Source organism: Alexandromys fortis, unplaced genomic scaffold, assembly GCF_014885135.2.
Source record: "Alexandromys fortis isolate MF-2015 unplaced genomic scaffold, M_Fortis_MF-2015_v1.1 scaffold_1, whole genome shotgun sequence".
NCBI classification, from domain to species: domain Eukaryota; kingdom Metazoa; phylum Chordata; class Mammalia; order Rodentia; family Cricetidae; genus Alexandromys; species Alexandromys fortis.
Window position 1 is genome coordinate 24,574,669 of NW_026067927.1, and position 23,724 is coordinate 24,598,392.

At 45.3% G+C, this 23,724-nt stretch overlaps 1 protein-coding gene across 2 annotated transcripts in view; it reads left to right on the plus strand.

Moving 5' to 3' along the window:
- The window catches only part of Cdh13 (cadherin 13), a 938,536-nt gene that overhangs the window by 441,019 nt on the left and 473,793 nt on the right, over positions 1 to 23,724 (plus strand). For both annotated transcript variants that reach the window (XM_050144164.1, XM_050144165.1), the window contains one exon: positions 8,632 to 8,748. In XM_050144164.1, coding sequence (XP_050000121.1) covers positions 8,632 to 8,748 — 117 coding nt within the window. The remainder of the gene's footprint in view (positions 1 to 8,631; positions 8,749 to 23,724) is intronic.

The window sequence follows — 23,724 nt, forward strand, 5'->3', positions numbered from 1 at the left end:
AAAAAAAAAAAAAAAAAAAAAAACCCAGATCACAAATAATGTGACCCTTTCTCTGGAAGAGATCTGGAGCAAAATTCTTTCTGGAATTAAAATTTTCAAAGGGAAAGTAAGCTATTCAGGAGGCAGAGCAGATAACTATCAGATGACAGATTAAAATGTCTTGGGTTCAATCCCCAGCTCCTCCACTCTCCAAAGTGTGTGCCTGGGCTATATGTCCAAAATTTCCCGGCCTCAGTTTCCTCATCTGGAGCGTGGGAGTGCAATGGTGTGTCCCAAAGACAGTGTAAGTATCGATTAAAGGAGGAGAAAAGTGTTTGGAAGGTCCAGGCCTAACGCATAGCAAGCTCAAAATTATTTTCTCTGCTGCCCTGGAAGCCGCTGGTTCGCAAGACGTCTGAAAGGTGTGTTGAGCATTCAGGAGCGCTCAGTATGAAAGGGAAACCAAATGAAACCAAGCCATTGTTTTCTGTGAGCTAGGTTCAAAGAGCAATTGGGATGCAGACATAGCTCCCTAGGTCCCAGAGAAGATTTTCAGAGCTCAGTCATCAAACAGTTTCTGCATTGCCTGCCATGACTTCCAAAGTGGAGCAGGGCCCTTCTGCCTTTTAGGGAAGAATGCGAATTACACAGCGATTGAATATTTATTCCATGCACCCTCTTCTTTAAGCAATTGTTTTACCATCTCAACATCAAAACCACCCGGCCCAGAGAAGACTCAGATGTGGGAGAATATCAAATGTGTTTTTCTTTCTTTCTTATTATTTTTTTTTTGTCCTTTTTCATGGTAGATCTGACGCACCTTTGAATCTTCAAAGGATGCAATAATCAATGACGTGGGGAAGACAGGCGACAGTGCGCCCATCATTGTGGAGATGAATTTATTAATGTAAACGGCATTGCGTGGAAGAGGGATGGGGCTGAATTAAAATGTGAGGACCTGTGATCCAACAAGAAACATAGAACAAAAGGAGGAGAGGGAGACGGAACAGGGAGATAAAAGACACTCTGCCGATTCCAGGCTCCGCTGAAGAGAGCTACATGAAAGAGGTTATCGCCCAAGTGTGCTACGGCGACCCTGGTGTCTTAATTAAAATGTCTCCAAGAGAGGAGGTAGTGGGAACTGTACCAGGGATGTGGGCAAGACAACTGTGACATAGAAGAAATGCAGGGGCTCACAAGAGGGGTTTGTTTAGCCTAAATATTGAGAATATGTCTCTGAGTTCCCGTCATGGAGAATCTTTAAAAATTGCTTGGGTAAAGGGAGCGATTGACTTTGGCAGCTGGTGGGGCAAATTGTGTGTGTGTGTGTGTGTGTGTGTGTGTGTGTGTGTTGTACCAAATGCCACATGAGTAATGCGTACCCAAAAGAGGGCATCAGAGCCCTTGGAACTAGAGTTACAGGTGCTTGTGAACAGCCATATGACTGCTAGGGACTGAACAGCCTTTTGCAAGAACAGCTAGTCTTCTTAACTGCTGAGTCATCCTGCCAGGCCTGGGAAAAAGCTTTCTCATTTTAGAGGTTGCAGCCATTAGCATCAAGAAAAAGACCCCAAACTGACTGACAAATAGAGAAAAGATGAGAGAACAAGGAATTTGAAAACAGACTAAATCCAGAGAGTGGGTCCTTCAATGAGTTCCTTTTGGGCAGGGAAGATGGCTCAGTGGTCAAGACACTTCCCTCCAAGGCTGAATTTGAACCCTAGGACCTACACAGTAGAGTGGGGACTGTGGCGATTGCCCCCTGGCCTCCACATGTATGTATCGTACATGTGCACACACAAGTAAATAAAAATGCTTTTAAGATATATTCTTATGTCTGACAAAGAGACATGCCACTCTGGAGGAGTGCAGAGGACAGTACCATTGCACCGTTGATAAAGCTGTACACCGTGTCTGAATCCACTCCATAATAGACCAGCTCCATCCTCACTATTATCCAAATGTCCCCTTGAGCTAGCACCTGTGATGTCATGCTTCACTGCCGAGTAGCGGCCCTGTCCACAGTGGTAGCCATCGTGTTCTCGAGAGCTGACATCCTTTCCATCCAGTGACAAAAGCATCAGGCGATAAGTGAAAGGTGGGACTGCCTCTTCCCCGAAGTCACCCTGAGCCTTTAGAATAGGACGAGGTGGTGCAGGCTTGTCGCGCCATATTGGAAAGCATGAAAGAAAATGTCTGCCCTGACCGGAAGCGATTAGAAGGCATCCCCAAACTGTTCTCTAACTGCAACTGGGGACATGGGAGGGGAGTGTCGGTGGCTGAGCTAGAGCAGACTCCATTCTGTTGAGGATGTAGAAAAAGCCTGGGGGTCCAGTGGATAGCTCCGTGTGATTGTCATGGAAAGAACCCATGGCCAACACTGTGTACATATACACTTGAATTTCGGTGGATCATTCTCCTAGGGGTGGGTGTGATGGTTGGACTAATATGCCCACTTGTCACAAAGTAGGATGGCCAGGGAAGGGAGCCTCGATGGGGGGATTGTCCAGATCAGTGGGCCTATAGGCATGTCTGTGCAATTATCCATTGGAAGGTGGCCTTGGTGTTTAACTGAGGATGGCGGCTCTGTTTCACGGGCTGGGACCTGGAGCTGCATAGAGGGCTGGAAACCAGCTGAGCGTTGTCTCTGCTCTTGACCGTGGATGTGACATGACTATAGCTGCTTGAGTTCCTGCACTGACTTCCCCTCATTGAGGGACTGGAACCTGAACCCATGAGCCAAATAAAGCCTTCCTCCCTTGTGCCGCTGCGGGTCATAGAAGTCAGGTGGCAGGGTTTATGAGAGGGCTGTCCTTTCAGGCCGGTTCCCTGCTCTGAACTCTGGCAGATGTGGAAAGCACCCTTGCTGGAGTTTACCTTCTTGCACCTAGAACACAGGCTCGGATTAATTCAGCTGTCGAGGCAAGGCGCTCTGTGTGTATTAGGAAAACAAGCCCATTTGTAAAGCACTAGCGGATCCCTCCAGGTGCTGAGAAGTAGCTATTTAGCATGAATATTTCATCAATGCCAGAGTAGATTGAGGAAAATTCTTTCCATTATATCCTCATCACCGCTGCACGTGGTTCAATGGACTTCTGACTAAAGAATCTAAATATGCTTAAAACATTTTTCACCTCCAGTGGAACGAGCCGGGCTTGATTGGGTTGTTATTTTCCTGCTTCATGAAATATTTCAGAGGCAATTGTGTCCTGGATGTGTTGTTTGGCAAATTTTTATCCGAAGCCGGAGCCTTTGGATTATTTTTCAACCGGCATCTTAGATGTGAGGAAGTCGGCTGTTGAGAAACAACATCTAGGGCCTGTTGCTGTGGTCCTTGCATTTTGAGTTGTGAGGCCAACTTTTAGAACATGGCGCTGGGCTTGGTGTAATGAGCGTCGGGGAACAGAGACTGTTTTAGCGGGGGTGAACTTCAGGGTTCACACCTCTACCCAGGTCGTGCAGAGGATTCTCCTGGTGACTGGGGAGCTGCTGCTGTGCTGGACAGGCCTGGCATCCCCTTCCCCACCCTCTTCAAACCATCTCAGGCTGCCCGCTCTCTCTGCTTTCCCGCCCCCATCATTGCTGGCCTGCTGTTTCCTTCTGTCCCCCTGCCTTCTTTTGTTCAGCCCCAGGCCCCTTCCTTATATCCCTTTTTCTGGAGAAAGAATCTTGAACTGATGTTCGAGACGAGTGGAGAGCGGAAGCACAGACGAAGTTGGTCATACAGAAAGGTCAGGGTCCAGGAGGGACCGTGCCTGCTGAGGTCAGCAACAATATCAAGAACCACACCCCCTGGGCCTTCCCTGCCTCAGTAGTGCTGGGGACTTCACCCTTGGTCACGCCTGCACTTACACAATATTGGTGAGGGGCAGGTCATGTTTTTAAAGAATTTTTTTTCTGAGTAGAAACTTCTAGAGTCACCACTCAAATCCCAAACACCCACCGAAAAACCCATAACTTCTTTGTATCATTGACTGTTTTGGTGGCAGCAACTTCCTGTCCCTCCTATACCAAAGTCCAACATCACAGTCCTAGGACCCTGGAAATGTACCTCATCAGTGCTCCATGTTTGATGCTTGGTTGTTCAGCCACACATATGAGAGTGTTTACTCACACATTGACTTACTTCTTAATATTGTGGTATATCATTTATTACATGAAAATGAAAGGAACACAAGGAATTGAAGTAAATATTTTTTTTCTGTTTGGAATACCATCTAAAAATAGATAAATTATCAATTTCCCAAGTAATGATCTAAGAATGCCTGGCCAAGAGTAATGACGCCAATGTGGCAATCAGGAAGGGTTCTTCTCAAACAGATCTCTCAGAAAAAGGATCTCACTGGGGTCTCCCAGCTCCTGCCAACTCTCACCACCTGATAATGTCACCCAGAGCAATAGCTCACGTGTCCAGCTAGCTAAAGTGTGGCAAAATATGTCATTTCCACAAAGGTCACTTTTGGACAGGGGGTCACCAAACAAATATTTAAATGATTTCAGCAAGATATTGATCTGTCTAAAGTCACTGGAAATTCTCAGTTTCTGTTCTCTTGCTTAAATGGTGATTTATTTATTATATGTGGTACTAGGTTTCGTAAGGATATCATCACGTGAGTATATGATGCTCTTTAGCCATGATTCTCCCACCCATATCCATCCCTGACACTCTCATGACATGACCAAAGTCATCAGCTTTCCTTACTGGAAATGTTGTTTGTGACGTCACTAGCTATTGTTTCTAGAAAGCACATGCTCTTAGAAGCTCTGAGACATGATGGCCTCTACCCACTTACTCCTGTTGGGCGCCAACAGCCCTTGACAGTGGTGGCTGCCTCTGTCTCCAGTGGTTGCATGGCTTCGTGCCGTCCCAGGATCCCACCAGCCATCATCATTTTACCCAACTTGAAAGAAAATTCTATGTCCTCCTATGACAAGATAATTTCCTAACAAACAAGGAGTGATGGAGGCACCTGGCTTCAGAGTACCCAGACAGACACAATGTCACCAATCCCATCACAGGCATTTGTGCCCGTGAACACTGAGGTTCTTTGCTGACACACACGCATAACTGACAAAGGCAGAGGCAGAGCAACAGCCCCTGGAAGGTGAAATAAAGGCTGAGGTGTTTAGGAATGGGAGGAATAAGGCTGCCTCGCCCAGTTTCTCTCTCCAGGCACTGCTAAGGTACCCTCAGAGTTGGCACACAGGCCCGTGAAGCAACTCTACATGCACGCTGACCCTCCCAGTCCCGTGTCTTTGCTCTGGCTTTTTACATCTGGGCTGGCACTACTGTGCCTACCCCCCTGCATCCGGAGAGCTGGGAGAGGTGAGAGGTGGACTGGTACTGCATCCCTAATGGCTGGTGTGCTGGGAAGAGCGGGCTAGCTGGAGCGGGCACAGGGCTGGGGCGGGGAGGCACCCAGAACAATGGCATCGCCCCCAGCAGGCTTGCCGACACAAGTGAGCCCTTCATCACAAACAATGGAAAGTTTGTTGCCGAGGACACAGGGTGCTTTGTCATCACTTTGGACACATTTACACACACGCTGTCGTAATGAACGGAGGTCTCTGTGGCTCTATTACAGCTCTGAATCACCCAGCCCTTACATATGCATGCCGCCTTAAATCTCCACACAGGGCTGTCCTACGCATTCACTCATGTGCAGCTCTTGAAGTTGTTGGTTTTCTTAACTGTAAATGAGATTTGCATGTATCCCATATTTTACATATGTCCCATTTTTCTGTTGTCCCCCAGTAAAGAGCAGAATCTTTGGCCTCTCTGCTAGTTCTTTCTACTGTCATTCATAAATAGACACACACGCACCACAGGAGAGGGAGGTGAGGGAGAGAGAGAGAATCCAGTGTTCTGTCTTTGCCTGCCTGCAGAAACTACTGTCATCCTAGAAACCAGCCGTCATTCTCATGCACACATTTGTGTGTGTTTGTGTGTGCATGTTACACAAGTGCACATGTGTGTGCATTTGCATGTGAAGGCCACAGAATAACCTTGTGTGTCATCATCCTGAACGGTGTCCAGCTCCTCTGAGACAGAGTCTCCCATCCAGTCATTCTCAGCGATCCTCCTGTCTCCACTCCCCAGTGACGAGATTCCAAGTGCACGACTCTTGCTCTAGCCTTATTTTAAAGTGTGGTCTGGAGATCAAATTGAAGTCTGTCTGTGCTTGCGAGGGAAATGCTTTTCCAATTGAACCAATTTTGTAAGCAGGGCTGGGGAAATGGCTCAGAGGTTAAGAGCGCTTTTGCTCTTCTACAGGACCTAGTCCACATAGCATCAGTCTCGCAGTTCCAAGTAGACAGGGCAGTGGTATGAAAGGCATTTACACTGCTGCCTGCTCCGATTCCAGGATGCCTTCCATTGTACAGAACTGAATATATGCCCCATTAAATAACAGCTCACATCTTCTCTTGGAAAACTAACTTATTGCAAAGAAAAAGGTTTTGATAGGTTTGCAATAATTATTCTGGTCTGTGAAGTGGCCTGATCTAGCTTCATTTTTTTGTTCTCAGCTTAGAAACACCGTTTTGGGGCTGGAAAGATGGCTCAGTGGTTAAGAGCATTGCCTGCCCTTCCAAAGGTCCTGAGTTCAATTCCCAGCAACCACATGGTGGCTCACAACCATCTGTAATGAGGTCTGGTGCCCTCTTCTGGCCTGCAGAGATACACACAGACATAATATTGTATACATAATAAATAAATATTTAAAAAGAAAAAAAAGAAACACTGTTTTGGTAAACCAACCACATTTTATGTAGACTCCCTAGTTCATATTTTTATGTTCTTCTTCTATGACAGTCATGTGATCTAGAATGGACACAACAGGGTGTTCTCTAGGAATATAGTTGATGACATTCGTTATTTCTCCTTGTTAGGCAAATGTAATTGGGGGTAATTCCTACATAGTCTGTCCAAACTTTCTCCATTGGCCAAAGAGAGATATGGATTTACTGGGAGGGTTTTGTAAATGTAAGGGCTGGCACACATTAAGTGCGCCCATGTTGGCCAATCCACACTCGCTGTATTGCTAGTCTAGCAGTCTATGGAAGAGCTTGGGGTGTGCTCTCCCCACACTAGGCTCGTGTTTAATCTTATCCTTGCTGCTCAACATTGGACTGGTTTGTACTTTTGCCTTTCGCGTGTCCTGCCTCAGTAAGGGTTCTTCTGAGTAGTTTTCTTCTCCTTTGAGCTAAGCACCCAAGTGTATTCCGAGAACGGAATCATAGAGGGAGGGGTTGTGGATATTTGTGAGGCTCTTGATAACCAAATATTGCCCGACGGCTTTCCCCAAGACTGCTAGTCAATATCCCAAGAAAAATCGACAGTGTGAATGTTTGTGGAGGTGTTCAAAAGCTTTAGCTGGTTTTTGTCTTGTTTGACTTTCCTGTGTATGTTTTCTCTTAAAACTATAAAATGCAGGGTACACACATAAACACACATACACACACATATACACATATACACAAACACATATACACAAATACACACACACACTGTCACACTGTTATGGACCAGGGGCTAGTGATGCCATGAAGTTTTTATGTACCACATTGTCTTGATGGGAACTGACTATGGCACTGAAGTCTGAGGTATTCTTTCCTGATGATGCAGAAGATCATTTTAATTAGCATGTGGTATTTGATGAGATTGATTTACATATTAAAAGTGGTGCTCTGTTTTCAACTCATTTTTCTCCAGCCCTTTAATTAGATCAAGGTTGTGCTACCCCCCTCTAGCTTCCCTCTCCCCTCTCTTACCTCTCTGTAGGCAGGCAGCAGTTTCTAGCTTAAACTTAATAATGTTGTGGGTCTCTGTATGTTTATTTTTATGTTTCCTTCTTTTTATGGAATGTGACATTAGCCCTTGATGTAAAATAATGATTAAATTTCCTTTGTAGAATACAGCTCTTGAATTAAAAAGGTGTAACCCCTCAAATTGGAGCCAATGGGTTATTGAATTTAAAAAAAAGAAAGACATGAAGTTGGGGACTCAGGAGCTGAAGGAAGATCTGGGAGGAGTTGAGGGGAGGAGTTGGGGGTGAACATGATCAAAATACATAGTAGAAATTCTCCAAGAATTAATTACAGTGATTTTTTTTTAGATGTAAAACTCGTGACAGTGCCTGCAGTAAGTCAAACAGGGACACTTTCTTGGAAAATGTATCCCCAAAGGCACTCCTGATCATGGAGTACACAAACATCACCCATATCTTCATGAGGCCTGGAAGCAAATGTGAAAATGTCAATCACTGTTCTTCACCCCTAACCCTCTAGCTGGCCATGCGGGGAGCCATGCTTATGGCTGGAAATTGGTTGCTGACCAGATCACTCCTACCTTTTTGGCAGAGTAAGAAGACCAGTCCATACAGCACGAAGGGTGTACAAATCCACTGTGACATTTAGGTAGATAATTCAGAGGTTGGAATTAACTGGCTTAATAGTTGTCATTGTGAATCATGGTGTCAACTTTCGTGCGATTCCAACCATGCACTTGGTTGTTGTAAAGATATTTGATAGAATAAAATTGACAATGTCTAGACAGTTGTGACCTTCACAACAAAGCAAAGAGCCCAGGGTGGGCTGATACTTTCCCATCTGGGGGAGACCTTAGTCAGTTCATCTTGTTTTCTCTTTTAGGATATATTTAAATTTGCAAGGACATCTCCTGTCCCAAGACAAAAGAGGTCCATTGTGGTATCTCCCATCTTGATCCCAGAGAACCAGAGACAGCCCTTCCCCAGAGATGTTGGCAAGGTAAGTTGAACAAAGGATAAATGGCACAGAGCGTTTCTAATAGGGGATGAGCATGCCCAAAACAAGCAGGCTATGACCGTTGTGATTAGCTGGAACTGGCCTCCATTACTGCATGGTAAGAGGTCAAAATGATCTTATCAAGACAGAAGTTCAGCAATCATTTTCACAATGAAGAAGAAAAAAGACTGTGAGAAAGTAGCAGCCATATATCATAACTGTGGGATCTACATAGTAGAAGATAATTTTGAAGTGATATTCTAAGAAGTCATTGGTTAACAGCCGGCTGCTTTGTCTTTGTAGCTGATGTCCAGGGGACAGGCGGACAGCTGTGTGTTGAGATTTGTGGGTTCTTTTGTTTGTTTGGTTGTTTGGTTTTTTGAAGTTTTGTTTTTAAAATGTGTCAGTCCAAGTTCACTGCCAGGGCAGCTTCCCAGAAACAAAGCCAGATTACAGAAACTCAACCACACTAACTAGATCCGAAGTACTGTTGCTTGAGCCTGAAGTGCAAAGTCGCCAGGAGAAAATGGCCACTGTTAAATGGACCATAGTATTGATGGTACATTGCATCAAAACAGGAAAAAAAAAAAAGAAAGATAGATAGAAAGAGAGAAAGAAAGAAAGAAATCAGCAAATTGAGTTTAATGATCTGACTATCTGTTTTGGTGATTCAGGACTCAGGCCACTTCCTGTCTGTGAACTAGAGGGCCTCTCTGCTGAACTGGCAGAAGGGACTGGCTTTACCTGGATGAGGGGGAGTAAGAACTAAAATGAATATGTTGTTTCAGAGTAATTTACCTTAAGGAACAAAGCAGAGAGGCATCTTTGACCCACTGGGTGAGATGTATTGAGTCATCCATAATTGGTTGCTGTGAATGTCCTGTTTTTTTCAGAAATCTGAGCCATTTTAAATCACTCTGATTATGTGTGCCTTGTTACGAGTGACTCAGTTCTCTTTCTCTGCCCTATTGGACCTCATCCAGAACAGTGGCCTCAAGTAAATGACGTAGAACACACATCAGTACCTCCTGCCCCCACAGAAATGTCTATGCAGATATTCAGGTTTGAATCCGTTACTATTCTTGCTGAATATGCAACTAGAACATGGCTGCTGGCTTGTATGAATGATCTCAATGCCAGGATCTATGGCTTTAGTAACTTACTCACCAGGTGAGAACAGAAAGCCTGTTTGATGCCACAGGCCCATCAAGATGGGGTAAATACAGCATAGCTAGCAAGGAATCCAGCTTGTCCTCTAGGAGGGGAGTGCGCATGTATGCAGCTTAAGAATAGGGAACTTTCTGCTTGCCGAGGGACTAATCCCCACATCTTGAATAAGTTTGGAGACCAATGGTACTATGTTTTCATTACACTCATGAAACAGCAGAGTCAGGCTGCTTTAAAGAGAAAAGAAGATTGTTTACCTCATGGCCATAGTTGTGAAGGACCCAGTGTTGGCATCAGGTGATGGCTCGGTGAGCTGAAGAAGCATGAGGAACCATGGATGAAAAAGAGGCAGCATCCATGTGCATACCGTCTAGTTTCTCTGCCTCTCTTTTTTTTCATAGGTATCTATACATTCATACTTTCGTGAGTATGGCTGTACTTTTGTGCATGTGTGGGGGGTGCGTGTGCGCATATGGAATCCAGAGAAGAACCTTGGCTTGTCCCACCAAGCACCATCTACTCTGTGTTTTTGAGACAAGGTCTCTCACTGGTCTAGACTGATTGGGTAGGCTAGGCTGGCTGGCCAGTGAGCCCCAGGGATCTGCCTGTCTCTGCCTCCCTGGGATTGCACCATACTGCCTTTCTTTTCAATATGGGTTCTGTGGATTGAATTCAGGCCCTCGTGATCACAAGGCGAGCACTTTACTGAGTGCAGATGGTGCAATTCCTCCAACAGCTCCTCTTCTAATTCTGCCACCAGCGGTCTATTATGGGGGTTCTAGCTTAGGGACCTTACCTAATCTTAGTCACATGCCAAGGGCATGGCTTCAAACCCCATAGTCAGATGGTGTCTACAGTCTTAGTGCCTTGCAATGACATTTATGTTCTAGCAGGTAAAGCATTGGGGTGGTCACACACAAGCCCTATCTAAATAGCAGCAGGACTTAAGCCTGTGCCCTTTTTAGGTACCCTAACTGGAAGATAGTGTTTTCACCCGTGACTATACATCACAATTCCCAAAGACACTTAACCCGGGTACCAGGGCCACATACTCCAGGCTAATGCACAGATCCATGCATAGGTGTTATCTAAAAGATCCCAGTGACGTCTGATGTGTGGCCAGGGTGAGGAACACAGGCATAGGCCAGCCTCCTCCTAGAGATAGTGTGAACTCCAATGTCAGCTCCTCCAGGACCCTGTAGAAGTGTGTGTTCCTAGGCCCCCTCCTTAGGCCACTGAACCAGAACTCTCAGGGGGAGAGCAGAGACCAGCTTTTAGAATTTTACAGCAAGCTCTTGTATGCTTTCCAGCTACATCCCAGCACTCACATTTTAGTAAAAAAATAAAAGAAAAGAAAACTCCTTTATTACATGCCAGATATCCATTGATGTGCTTGTCAATGCATGCTATATTTCAGTACATGTCAAAACCAAACACTTCATTAAGAAGCCCTTTGAAAAGAGAGCGCCTGTTCTAGATTGATTTCTGTGGCTGTGATAAAACAAGAAGCCACACATGGAGGAAGGGGGTGAAACTGGCTCACAATTCCATGCCACAGCCCACCATTGAGGGAAGCTAGGAAAGGCATTTGAAGCACAGACCACAAAGGAATGCTGCTTACTATCTTTCTGCCCCTGGCTTGTTCAGCCATTTCTTTTGCACGTAGCCCAATACCACCTGCCTAGGGATGGCACCAGTCTCATTGTGCTGGGTCCTCCTGTATCCATTAACAGTTGAGAAAATGCCCCCACGGAAGTAGCTGCAAGCCGATCTGATGGAGGCAATTCTTTATTTGAGGGTCCCTCTTCTCAGGTGCATCAAATTGATTACTCAAGTCAGCCATCACAGTGCCCGTCGGCAAGAGCCTCTCATCCCACAGGAGAGGGCTCAGATTGGTGTGAGCAGCCCCTGCATGTATTAGACAAGAGGCAAGATGACATGAAGCTGGTCCCAGTTGCTAACGCCCTGTGTGACTTGACCAGTTGCCTCATCTCTCAGAGTCTCATTCCCCTGCTTGGCATGTTAGAGGAGGATCTCTGTGGAATTCTTGTCATAAGAAATTAATGTCATGAGAAGAAAGGGCTTAGTGGAGTGCCAGACAAACCATGAATAGGCACTAGTATTTTCTATGCATCTCTAATCCTAGAAGATCAAGGATCCTGTCTATTTCCACTGCCATTAAGTCCCCAGGTCTTCCCATGGTGCCTTATAGCTGATACTCGATATATGCTGGCTGACACAAACTAGGTAGAATTGCAGGGACTTTTCCTCCTGGGCAGCAAGGGTAGTTACTCACAGACGTCAAGGACATCGGGCCTCTGAGGAACACAAAAAAGTTAACTCAGGAACTGAGATGGGGAAAGATCAGGAAAACCTGCTAGCAAAGTGTTTATATCAGGTGCAGAATCCATCAGTGTCCTGAGTTTTCCCAGGGAACTCCACCATAGAGTTAACACCACATGTATAGCTGCTCTGGGTCAGCTTGCTGGGCAAAGGCTCTCCTCCAAAGCTACTAGACTTTTTCATCCACACATGAAGCAGAACCCAAGGCAAACAAGGAGTGTTGAGGAACTCACTCCTCATCCTCCCTTTTGGGTAAGATGCTCCTGAGACTGTGATCCTCAGTTTCTGGGCTCTCCTCTATGGGATTATAATCTAGCCACACACATTGAGTATTGATACTTAGCTAGGAGTAGCCTCGCTGCCTTCTGAATAAAGTGACCACAATAGAAGACTTGTTTCAGGGTTCACTTGGGGGGAGGGGATCCAAAATGAACCAAGGGTCTTCCTTAATAGCTACTAGTTTTGTTACTTTCTGTTGCTGGATAAAACACCATGATCAGAAGCAACTTCTAGAAGAGTTTATCTGGGCTTCCAGTTCCAGAGGGAGAAGAGTCCAGCATAGCAGGGAAGTGTGGCAGCAAGCAGTGAGCGATCATTGGCCAGGGACAGGGAGCTGAGCGCTCAGGTCTTGCAACCCAACCCTGAAGCAGTGAGAGAGGAGTAGAAGTGACTGGAGACTTCATCTCAAAGCCCAACCCTGGTGACGCTTCCTCCGGCAAGACCGCCCCTTCTAAACCTTCCCATTCAAACCAGCACACCACTGAATCTTTTCTTCAAATAAGAACACCCTAGACTGTGATCTGATGTGTAAAACTAAAGCCAGAGGTGCACTAACCCAGAGAGATTCAGAAGACAGTGACACACGGAGGCCAGAGATCCTCCTTGGTCCATACCCAGAGGTCTCTGAAGGCCTCTGTATTCTCCCATCCCTCTGTAGAGAAAAGCCTGACAGATGCAGGTAGCGCTGATGGAGGTAAGGTAGGAGACAGAAAGGAAAGAACCAGAACAAAGATTAAACCAAGCAGGCCCGATCAGGAAAATAACTTCCATCAGGGGCTACAAAGCAAAGGCAGACTTTTTGCAAGATAGTTACCTTGCACGAAGCACTGGGAAGTTTGGGAGATTTAGACGTTAGTATCCCATCACGAGTGGGAAAATTGTAACTTTGTAGAGGACCAAGGTTGAGATTCTCTCCATGGTGAGCCGAGAGGGGTCCTCAACTGAAAAACAAAATTACCTTTGGTGCAACTAAAGGGGCAATAAATATTTCTGGATAGCTTCATGCACATTTGTTCATTCATTCATTCACCTGCAGCCCAGGCTGGCCCCAGCTGCCCTCTAATTGACAGGAAAGACGCTTGGGAAAATTGCCTAGAAAGAGACTGGCGGAGGATTGTGTGGGACTAAAGAGAACTATACCGTGTCAGTGCCATTTATTGTCCCAATCTGGACAGTTTTAAGTGAGAAAGGTTTCACTTACACTTATATCCAGATAACTAGTGTAAATGGGGACATTCTAGGTGGCCATGCTAGAGGTTGCTCATGTTAGAACCTAGTTAGTGGGTTGTGACTCTGGTACTGAAAGCTAGTGAAAGCGATGGCTGTGGAGAACATACTTTAGCTCCTCCCTCGGAAAACCAGAGCGTGCACCATTGTCTCCTGGAAAGCTTTTAGTTCTGCGGAAGGACAAAACCAGCAAGAGAAAGGTGCTGAGGTGGATGAGCCCTGTGTGAAGGGTTTCCTCATTTAGCCCATGCCATGCAGGACTGTCGACCCACAGAAAGGTTACATAGGAATGCCCAAGGCTATAGGCTCAGTGTGACTGATGCATAACCCACCTGCCCACCAAATAATTATGAGATTGCAATTTGCCAGATTACTAGGACATTGGGTAGTCCAGAGACCCCTTTCCCATCCTAAGAGTACGTCCTGGATAGCCATGACCCTCTATTACACTTGCTTGTTGAATCAGCTGGTTGGGAGCACATGGGTAGAATGCACCCACATGCTTTGGGAAAACAATAGGAAGACACCAGGCCATCAGGAAATGCATCTTCCTCCTTGTTTCGGGCTCTTCCCTGTAAAACCTGCCCTAGAAACCCTCTCATTTCTGAGCAAAGAGGAAAACATCCCACAGTCCTAAGCACGCTTCCTCCCTTGAATTCTCCACAAAAAGAAGGAGCTGGTAGTCGTGAGTATAACGTGTGGTATACTCAACATGTACTGTCTCCCCTCCCCCTCCAAAATGTGACTTTTCCAGAATTTGCCCCATAAATAATTTCTCAATTTCACCAACTTCTGCTGATAAATATTTTACTGCATCTTTAGAGGTTTTTGAGTTCTTGGGCCCAATTGATTGAGAGCAGGGGACTTTAAATCTGCACGGCGGCATGGAGGTCTTTGCGAGATGTATTTTATTCTGTTTTATATTGAGTTTGAAAGACAAGGCATTTATGAAATGCTTATTAGGGATTCCACTTTCATCACGGACTCTTTCCATCAAAGCCAATGGAAGTGCATTTTACTGAAAATCCTTTTTTACACTCCCATAAATTAGTAGAATGGACATTGGGAAGGACATCTGTAACCCAAGAAGGAGGAAATATGTCATTGAGCCGTGTGTTCTCCATACGGGGATCAGCGTAGATCATTAGACCAAAGCATGGAAATGGCCCAGAGAGGACTCTATTTTGACTGTGTCATGAGCATGACTCATACATGCACACACACATGCCACACGTGTATGCAGGCATGTGTGCACCTGTGCAAAGAATGAAGAATAACATTAATAATCTTGATATTTCATCATACTGGAACAAAATATTTTTGATTGGTGGGTCTCATTAATATATGTGTCGTGAAAAAAATATATGTCGTGTATTTCTTTGCACTTGTTTTAAATGTGGCTTCCAGATAAAACCCTGTTCTTCCCGTGGCCCCCGTTCTGGAGTGGGGCTGAGCTGTACGTCATTTCCAGCATGGTTCTCTTGTGGAGCTTTCACTTGCTCTCATGTATACTTTGTGGGTTCTCTGTGGTGACAGTTAGCACATTTTGAGCAATGGTTTAATTCCTTCTGCTCTTCCCTTACAGTCCTACTAGGTGCAACCTATCAGATGTGGGGTCCAGGTAGACCACCTAGCCCACAGTAGGCCTCTGGATATCCTTGGCCTTAAATTTGCCATAGCTATAGCTGAGTAGGTGAGCATTTGGTAGTTGCTGGTTAATGAAAGCGATCAGAGCCTACTTTGTTGTGAGAATGGAATTAACAGACCATTATATGATCGGTCTGGATTTTGTCAACAAATTTTCATTTTCTACAGTGGCAACAAGGCCACTAGCTAAATTGATTGGCAGTCAGCCATTATGTTGGGTAATATCAGTACTCTTAGCAGATTACAGTAGATTTTAATTTTTGATGGGCTCTCTGTGGTGGGTGACTGTGTGTGTGTGTGTGTGTGTGTGTGTGTGTGTGTGTGTGTGAGTGACAGAGAGAGAGAAGGAGGAGGGGGAGAGAGAGGGAGGGAGGGAAGAGGGGGAAGAGAGAAAGAGGTAGAGAGAGAATTTTGAGCTTATTCGTATTGGGATATTTTTATTTCACACTCAGGACTTTCACAGCTCTGCAGAGTCAGTTCTAACTTAGTTCTGAAGTCTAATAAGAGCTATGCCTACTATTAGCATATGTTGCCCTCCTTCTGCAAAGTTTAATTAATGATAAAAACATAATTGGGTTATTTTGGTTCTCTGCCAAATACATGTATATGCAGGAATGCCCTACATGATATATACCCAGTCAATAAAGGCGCCTGAGCCTGAGAGAGAGGAGGTATTTTCACCCCAAGTCTTTTACTCTTCCAGGCCTCAATTTGAACCATTTCCTGGGCTTTGCTCTTATGCACATTTGACCTCAGACTGCATGTATGTTTAGTTATTTGTGAACATTAAAGCTTGAGTTATCACCATAGCCTTAGAGGTACCAAGCAGTTTCCTTATTCAACCACAATCTGCAATAGCTAACAAGGGTCAGACGCAAAGCCAAACACAACTTTCTCTCTAGTTGCTATAGGAACACAGTAGACAACCCTGTACCTATTTCACAGATGAGGAAGTTTAATAGAAAGGCACTAACTTACCTAAGATAGCTCAGTTAAAGGAGAGCATTGCAGAGACCTGAACCCAGGACCCTTCCCTGTCTTAACAGTGATCTACTCACGGTAACAGATGGGCATTTTGAGTTTCCCATCAGTCTTTGTAAGCATCATACAAAAACACGACTTCCCACTTGACTCATGGTTACTTGACTAAGAAGACAGCATTATGTCTTTGCAGCATAGTTGCAGAAATGGTCTCGGAAGCACACTGTAAAGTGGGATCTATTCTGGGAATAGCTGAGCTCTTGGTCAAGCCAAGTTTGGGGTCACCACCTACATGTACTGGGAGCCTGGAAGGATTTCAGAACAGCTCGGGATGGTTAAGAAAACAGCTTCACTGCGTAATGTGAAAACACACAAACAAGCAACGGAACAAAGACAGGACGCAGGGTTCAGCTTTCGTTAATAACCCGCAGGGTGGTGTGCAGGAGGAGGAATCGGCCTGCCTATTCTCCCTTCCTGTGCCAACGCATGCACGGCGCTGTCTCCTGAACTCAAGTGGCCAGATTTGTGGAACTTATCGAAGAGTCCACAACTCAGAGCCTGAGGCTTTGGGTAGCACCATCCTGAAAAACTACTGCCAGGGGAAGAAAGCCTCGACCAGGAACATTTTCTACTTTCTTGCTGTAAACACTCCCATGATGGCCACTTTAAAGTCACTATCTTAAACTGTGCCTGAATGGCTCACTGCTGACAGTCACGGAGGAGTAGAAATTTGTTCCAGTGTGAAGCGTGAGAGTAACATCAGAAGGAGCTAAAGGGCACAGTGATACTAGGGGCTCCAGCTCAGAGAAGTGCCTGATCCTACCACCTCTCCACCATCCAGTTCTGGGCTAAGGAAAAAAAAAAAACAAGCAAAGGCCACCATGTGTGTGTGTGTGTGTGTGTGTGTGTGTGTGTGTGTGTGTGTACACGTGTGTACTCATGCATGCACAAGTGTGTGATCCTTTAAAAATATTATTTGTACATGTAGGCAATTAAATATGGTCATATCTCCCCTTCATGTCACCACTCCAACTTTCCCTTGAAAGCCCAACATACTTCTCTCCCCCAAATTCATGTCCTCTTCTTTAGTGTTTTAGTAACAAACTAAGTCTAATTAATGTTACTCCTATGTGCATGGCTATGGGGCCATGCACTGGAGCGTGGGCAACCCACCGGTTGCCATGTCCTCAAAGGATCCTTCCTGCCCTGGCAGCCATCTACTGTCAACACCTCCTTAGAAAGCGGGGCCTCCTGAGAGCCTCCCCCAACTATGCTGGCAGTCAAGTTGGCTTGGTCTTATGCAGGTCATGTGCAAACAACCGCAGCTGCGGTGGGTCATAAGTGTAATGCCGCGTCCTGCCCAGAAGACAGCATTGAACGGCACACATTGCCCATTCTCCGTCTCTTAGTTTTCTTTCCATTTCCTCTTTCTCAATGTTTTCTGAGCCTTGACAGTGGGGTGGGAGGGACGTTGGTAAAGTTGTCTCATTTTGGGCTGAGCACTTACAGTCACTTTGACTAATTATCTGTCTTTGTTGTTGACTGCTGTCCACTGCCAAAAGAAGCTTCTAGGCTCGAAGTTGAGAGCAGCCTGTGGATATGTAGAAACATCAGTATTTAGAAGTCGGTTTGGCAATATGAATGTTCAGCAAAACCACGATAGTAGGGTCTACCCCAGAGACTATGACATCCCAGCATAGTCACACAACTAGTATGGAATATAAGCAGAGATTAAATTCTTGCTTCTTCAGCTGCACTGCCCTGTGCTTTGTATAAAAGTGCCCTGAGTCAGTTTCCTGAGACTGATGCGTAAGGCGGCAATTGTCTTGATTCTCCCTGGAAGGCGAGGGAAGCAGAGGTAGATTCTCAGTGTGCTGAGGAGAAATGACGGTAAGCTCACAACGTGTACTTGATGTACATATTGGCACACTGAGCCAAGGCCAGAGGTCATGTCTTACTTTAACAACTAGACGATGCGCTGGGAGGCTCTCTGCATGTCAGTGAACGCTATTGCCTTGCTCATTGGTGTCTCTGCAGACAGCCCTGTTCTTTCAAAGGGAACCATGAAGGACAAACTAATTCAGAAAAGGTCAGCTGTCCATGCTTGCTCTATAGTGAGGCCTTAGCTGACTCGGGGGCTGGGGACCGAAGACATGAGCCCGGGGCTTAGTGGAGATCAACATCCCCTCTCTAATCCCACCTTTGAGTGATGGTCGGGTGGAGACAAAAGCAGGGAAGTGAAGTTCCTGAGAAGATGGGAGGGCTGTGTGGAGAGCCCCTTTATCTCTTGGCTCTGACTTTCAAAGATCAGTTAGAGCAGAGAGATGTGATGTGAGGTGGGGAGTCACAGTGAGGAATGCCTCAGGGTACATGGACTTAGTACTCTTCTGCAAGCAGTAATGGAAGAAACTCAAAGTCCCTCCATTATAAGACTTCATGTCTCAATCTATGGACTCTTTGTTGAAAATGCTGGTGGTTCTTATTGTCCAGATGAAGAAAGCCTCAAGTGAGGCCTCATGATATTCCAAACGTTCTTCCTGGGCTGAAAACTTAAATCCTCATCATCCAGCCAGAAATATGTATGAAGCGACTGTGGTGTGCAAGGCAGTACAGTAGCTAACTATCACAATATCACGATTTTCCCTCATAAAGCCCCCATTCCAGAGGGAAGATAGATTCATCCACAGGCAGACAAGGATCGAGAGAGCTTGAGGAGTTAGTCTGGCAGAGCGAGTAGCTTACGAGAACGTTTCTGAATGCTAAGTCATTTAGTGGGCAAAGGGAAGCTAGGGAGGGTGGAAAGTCCCATCTGTGGTAGGAAGGATGTGGCCCACTGTAGCAACAGAGAGGATTTTATGTCTAGAGCTGAGGATAACTTGAGAGGGCTGCGATGTGAGGAAGAACTTGGCAGGAAACCATTGCGGAAATAATCAAGGGCTAGAGGCCAGAGTCATTAAAGTGATGTCAGAGTTTGGACTTGATTCTATCGGTGATTGAGGGTAAATTATGAGCCCATATGATCAGATTGGTATGTTATATGATCGGATTGGCACATTAGGAAGATTACTGTGATTGGTTGCCAGGGATAACACCTAAAGGATGAAAACGGAAAGCCAAGAAGATGAAAATGGAGGTTGGGACCTGGAGGCAGGCACAAAGGGTTCCTTGAAAGGGAGAAGTGGGGACGGGAGAGACGATGACAGACGACATGGATGGGTGAGTGGGTGGTAAGGAGGAAGTACAAGAAGATTCTTGGCCACGATAATCACGGCTCTGCAAGATTCTGAAGAGTTGCCTTCAGAGGCGTTCTGCTAGACCCAGTGTTTGGCTGTGGATAAATGGCCAATGAAACCAAAGCATTTCCTTTACTACCTCCCCAAGGATCTCTCTGGGGAGCCTTTGGTGGCTCCCTTCTTCCCCAGAGGAGGCAGGACCACCTGTGTGGTGTGTATTGTTGAGAAACAGAAGCTTGGGTTGGCTGGAGTTCATGTGTTTTAATGGATATATAGGGTACCAGAAGCAGGCATAGGCGAACACTGGAGTCTCCCCCCACACCTCTTCCCCATGTCTCTCCAGTTTCAAACACAAGGCCTGGCACAGTCTGTGCCTTGGGTTTTTCTTTAGTCCTTCCTTGTAGTAAATTTGAAATATTGTTTTCTGCCAAGTCAGAAATACAGAACAGCTGCGTTCAGTATTGGCCTGCTAGCCTCAAATTCTTTCTAAGTACATTTCTTCTTGGTAATTTCTCTCTTGAATGCCGGTGTTTGGCTAGGCATTAGTCTACACAATTCACATGTTCTGTGTTGCTCAAATTTTAGTTCATTTATTTGACAACTCGAAATTCCTTGTAAGTACTGCTTTTATTTTGCTGCTTGCATGTGGAAAGCGCTCCAAGCACGACATGGAACAAGTTTGACTTCACTTTTTTTAAATGTTTTTCCCCTTGTTAGTAATGCATGTTCATCACAGAAACCCGATTGAAATACACGTACTTTAAAACAATATCTATAGTCAAGGTAGCCAGTACTGACACTCTAGGCTTCACCCCTCAGCTTTTGGACCATGTATGAGTCTGTGATACTTCAGGGTAGGACCCTGGCCTCATCTTTGAGGTTCACATTCCCCAGCTTTGATCTGGGGCCCCAGTGGAACATTCCAACAGTTCCTGGTGCTGTTAGCATATGTAGTTCATAGCCCATACATTGGGAACTCTATCCTAAGTTAACACAGATCACAGTGAACTTCTGGTACTCGCTGGTTTTGTTCTGAGTCTCAGAGCCTTCCTTCCTGACATGTTTTGACTGCCTCCAAAGCCATTCTAAAGGGGCAGGGTGTGGTCAATCATTGTACAGTTCTTGGGGGTCTGAGGCCTCTTAGTGGGGACTCTACTGAAGGGTGTATGAGTATGTGTGCCTCATGGTGATCTAGTAAATCCCTCAAGGGGAAAGGCAACACTTGGTACACCAGAATGGCAAAGGCGCTTATAACAGGCAGTAAATGGTTCGAAACCTCCTACTGTCCCCACTGAGGACATTTAGCTTCCCCACTGCAACACTTCCCCACTGCAAATCATATTGTCACTATAGCCACTCACAAACCTCTGCATGAGGGCACGGAAGATGGCTCAGTAGTTGAGTACTGGCTGTTCTGCCAGATGACCTGAGTTTGGTTCCTAACACCCACGTGGTAGCTCACAACTGTCTGTGATTCTGGTCCCGGGGGATCTAATAGTCTCTTTTGATCTCTGAGGGGATTAGGCGTCTACACAGTGCACAGACATTTATGCAGATCAAATAGTTATATGCATAAAGTAAATAATCTAAAGCAAACTAAATCTTAGCATATGCACATGGTCATGGATGTGTATGTATATATATGTATAACAAAGAGTATCATAATATATATGTATGTATACATTATGTACATATGTGAGCATATATGTCATTATTCATCTCATAACCCTTGAGCTTGGACACAATCAAGAGCTGTGTCAGCAGCAAATCTCAGCAACCCTGAAAAGCTCAACTCCACCGTGTTCCTGTTCTGCTGAGGCCTTTGCTCGTGCCCACACAGCTCTGCTTCCATCTGGACCACCAACTCTCCATCTCCAGTTGTAGACCCCCTTGTTCTCATCATACAACTCCCATCTAGGGCGGTGTAGCCTGGCCCTGATCGTGGTAAGAAGATGTGGCTCTTTGAACAGTAACTTCCTACCCATTCCTAAGAATATAAAGGAACACACCGGAAGTCTTTCAGTTCTGCCCAGGGTTCCTCCATCCTTCCCATGTGGCTTCACCTCATTGGCTGTGTCTCCCTACCAGGTCTGAGGATTGCCCTCTATGGGACATTCTATGTGTACCACCGCTAGTTCCCCAGCCACCATGCCAGGGTCTTTCCATGGCTTTCGCACATGAGAAAGCTGAGTGATGGATAACGTTTAATAATGCTTCAAAATGGCAAAGTTCAGATTCTAAAAATTTATTATTAAAGCACAACAGATAGATACAGATGTGTGAAAACGGTAGAATGCAGTGTAGTGGAGGTTATAGATAGGATGCAATGTAATGATTACGTCGGCCATGAAATAGGACATGACCAGCCTCCAAAAGGCCTCCTCATGTCGCCTTCCAGGCATAAGCTTCACATCTTCCAGACATGTAAGACTACCAGTTAGCGTCCTTGTTTCGTGCGAGACATAAATTAAATCTTAGAACATGTGGGATTTGTCTAGCTTTCGTGGCTCAGCGGTGCATCTGTGAGCTCAGTCCATGCTGTGAGATATACCTGTAGAATCAGATATACCGGATTGCATTTTCTGAGTCTCCCAACTGCCCTTTCTTTTGTGGAGGGCTTGGCTCATTTCCAGGTTTTAGTGATTACAAATTGTGCTGCTGTAAAAATTCTTGAGCATGCCTTTGAGTGAGCGTATATGGACATTTCTGCAGGAGATAGACCTCACTGTGAAACTGTTAGGTCAGCTTTAGTGGATTCTGCTGCAAAAACCAATTCCAGAGTGGGTGTATACACAGTGAAATTTAAATTCGTTGTTCTGGCTCTGTAATGCATTGTAGGAACTGGACCGGTAGAATGTTTATTTCCAAAAGAATATCATATCTAGGGACAATCGCTGACCACATAAGCCAGGTCAGAGCCGGTGCCATGTCTGCAGAGCCTGATCAGATCTGGCATCTGTAACCATCAAGATAGGGAGATCTGCCAGTCTGTGGGAGACCATTCCTACCTAAAAAGTGGGCTCTTCTACAGCCTCCTTCCTGTTTTTCTCATCCTGAGGATAAGCTCTTATGTCAGCCACCATTTATTGACCTGAGGTGAGGTCATCTCCTTGTCCTCACCAGACTTTCATTTAATTTAATGTTATGTTATAAACCAAAAAAAAAAAAAAAAACCTATTTGGGACCCTAGCTATCAAGTCAAAGAAATTTCCAACAAAGACTCTTTTGATGTTTTTCTTAATCATAATATTTTTAATATATATGCCACACCCTAGGAACACTTGTTCCTCAACCCTTTGCTGTGGTGAGAGATTTTTTTCATACCCCTATTCTGCCCTTTCTTGGGTGGGCTCACAATAATAATTACAGATAATGATCCAAGATAAAGATCCATGGTTAAACTGCAGAGATAGCTTGGTTCTTTATATTCGAGCTTCCCGTACCTCCCTGATGATTGACAGAGGTAGTGTCTAATCACAGCCTTCCCTTCTATATATTGGGCCACTGCCACCTCAATGCCCATTGTCTCCTAGAAACATTACTAAGTAGTCAGCATGCATAAACTCTTAACGCATAGGCATGGTTAAAAAGCATTCACCTGAAGAATGCACCAACAATTTTGATTCTTTCTCTGTTTTTCCACCTCCTGAAAATGAGGTGACCTAAAATTCATAATGTCAAGAACACCCAGCAATGTGTCCCTTCCAGATAAAGGACGATATGCTATAGAGAGTGAGGTGAACGGCGCTGGTCTACTAAGTTCTAGCTGTTGAACACACACTTGTTACATCATCCTCAGTGAGAGAATCCCCAACAAGGTACTGAGTCTCTGGGGCATCCCTATTCCTTTTCCTAAGTCAGAGGCATTGGCCTGATGTTTTGGATGTCTAGCTGCCATATTTATAGCTTAAATACTTGTCTTCTCTTCTGTTCTAAAAGATAGGCCGTGATGGTGGCATGGTCTCAAATCTGTTTAGATAAGATAGGCGATGCTTTTCTAGGCTCAGTCACATCCCATTCTGCTTTCTCTTGTCTTCCTGAACGTTTGCAGAGCTGGTAATGGCTGCCTGGAGCATGGGGCCTTCCCTGGCTTTCAGGCTCA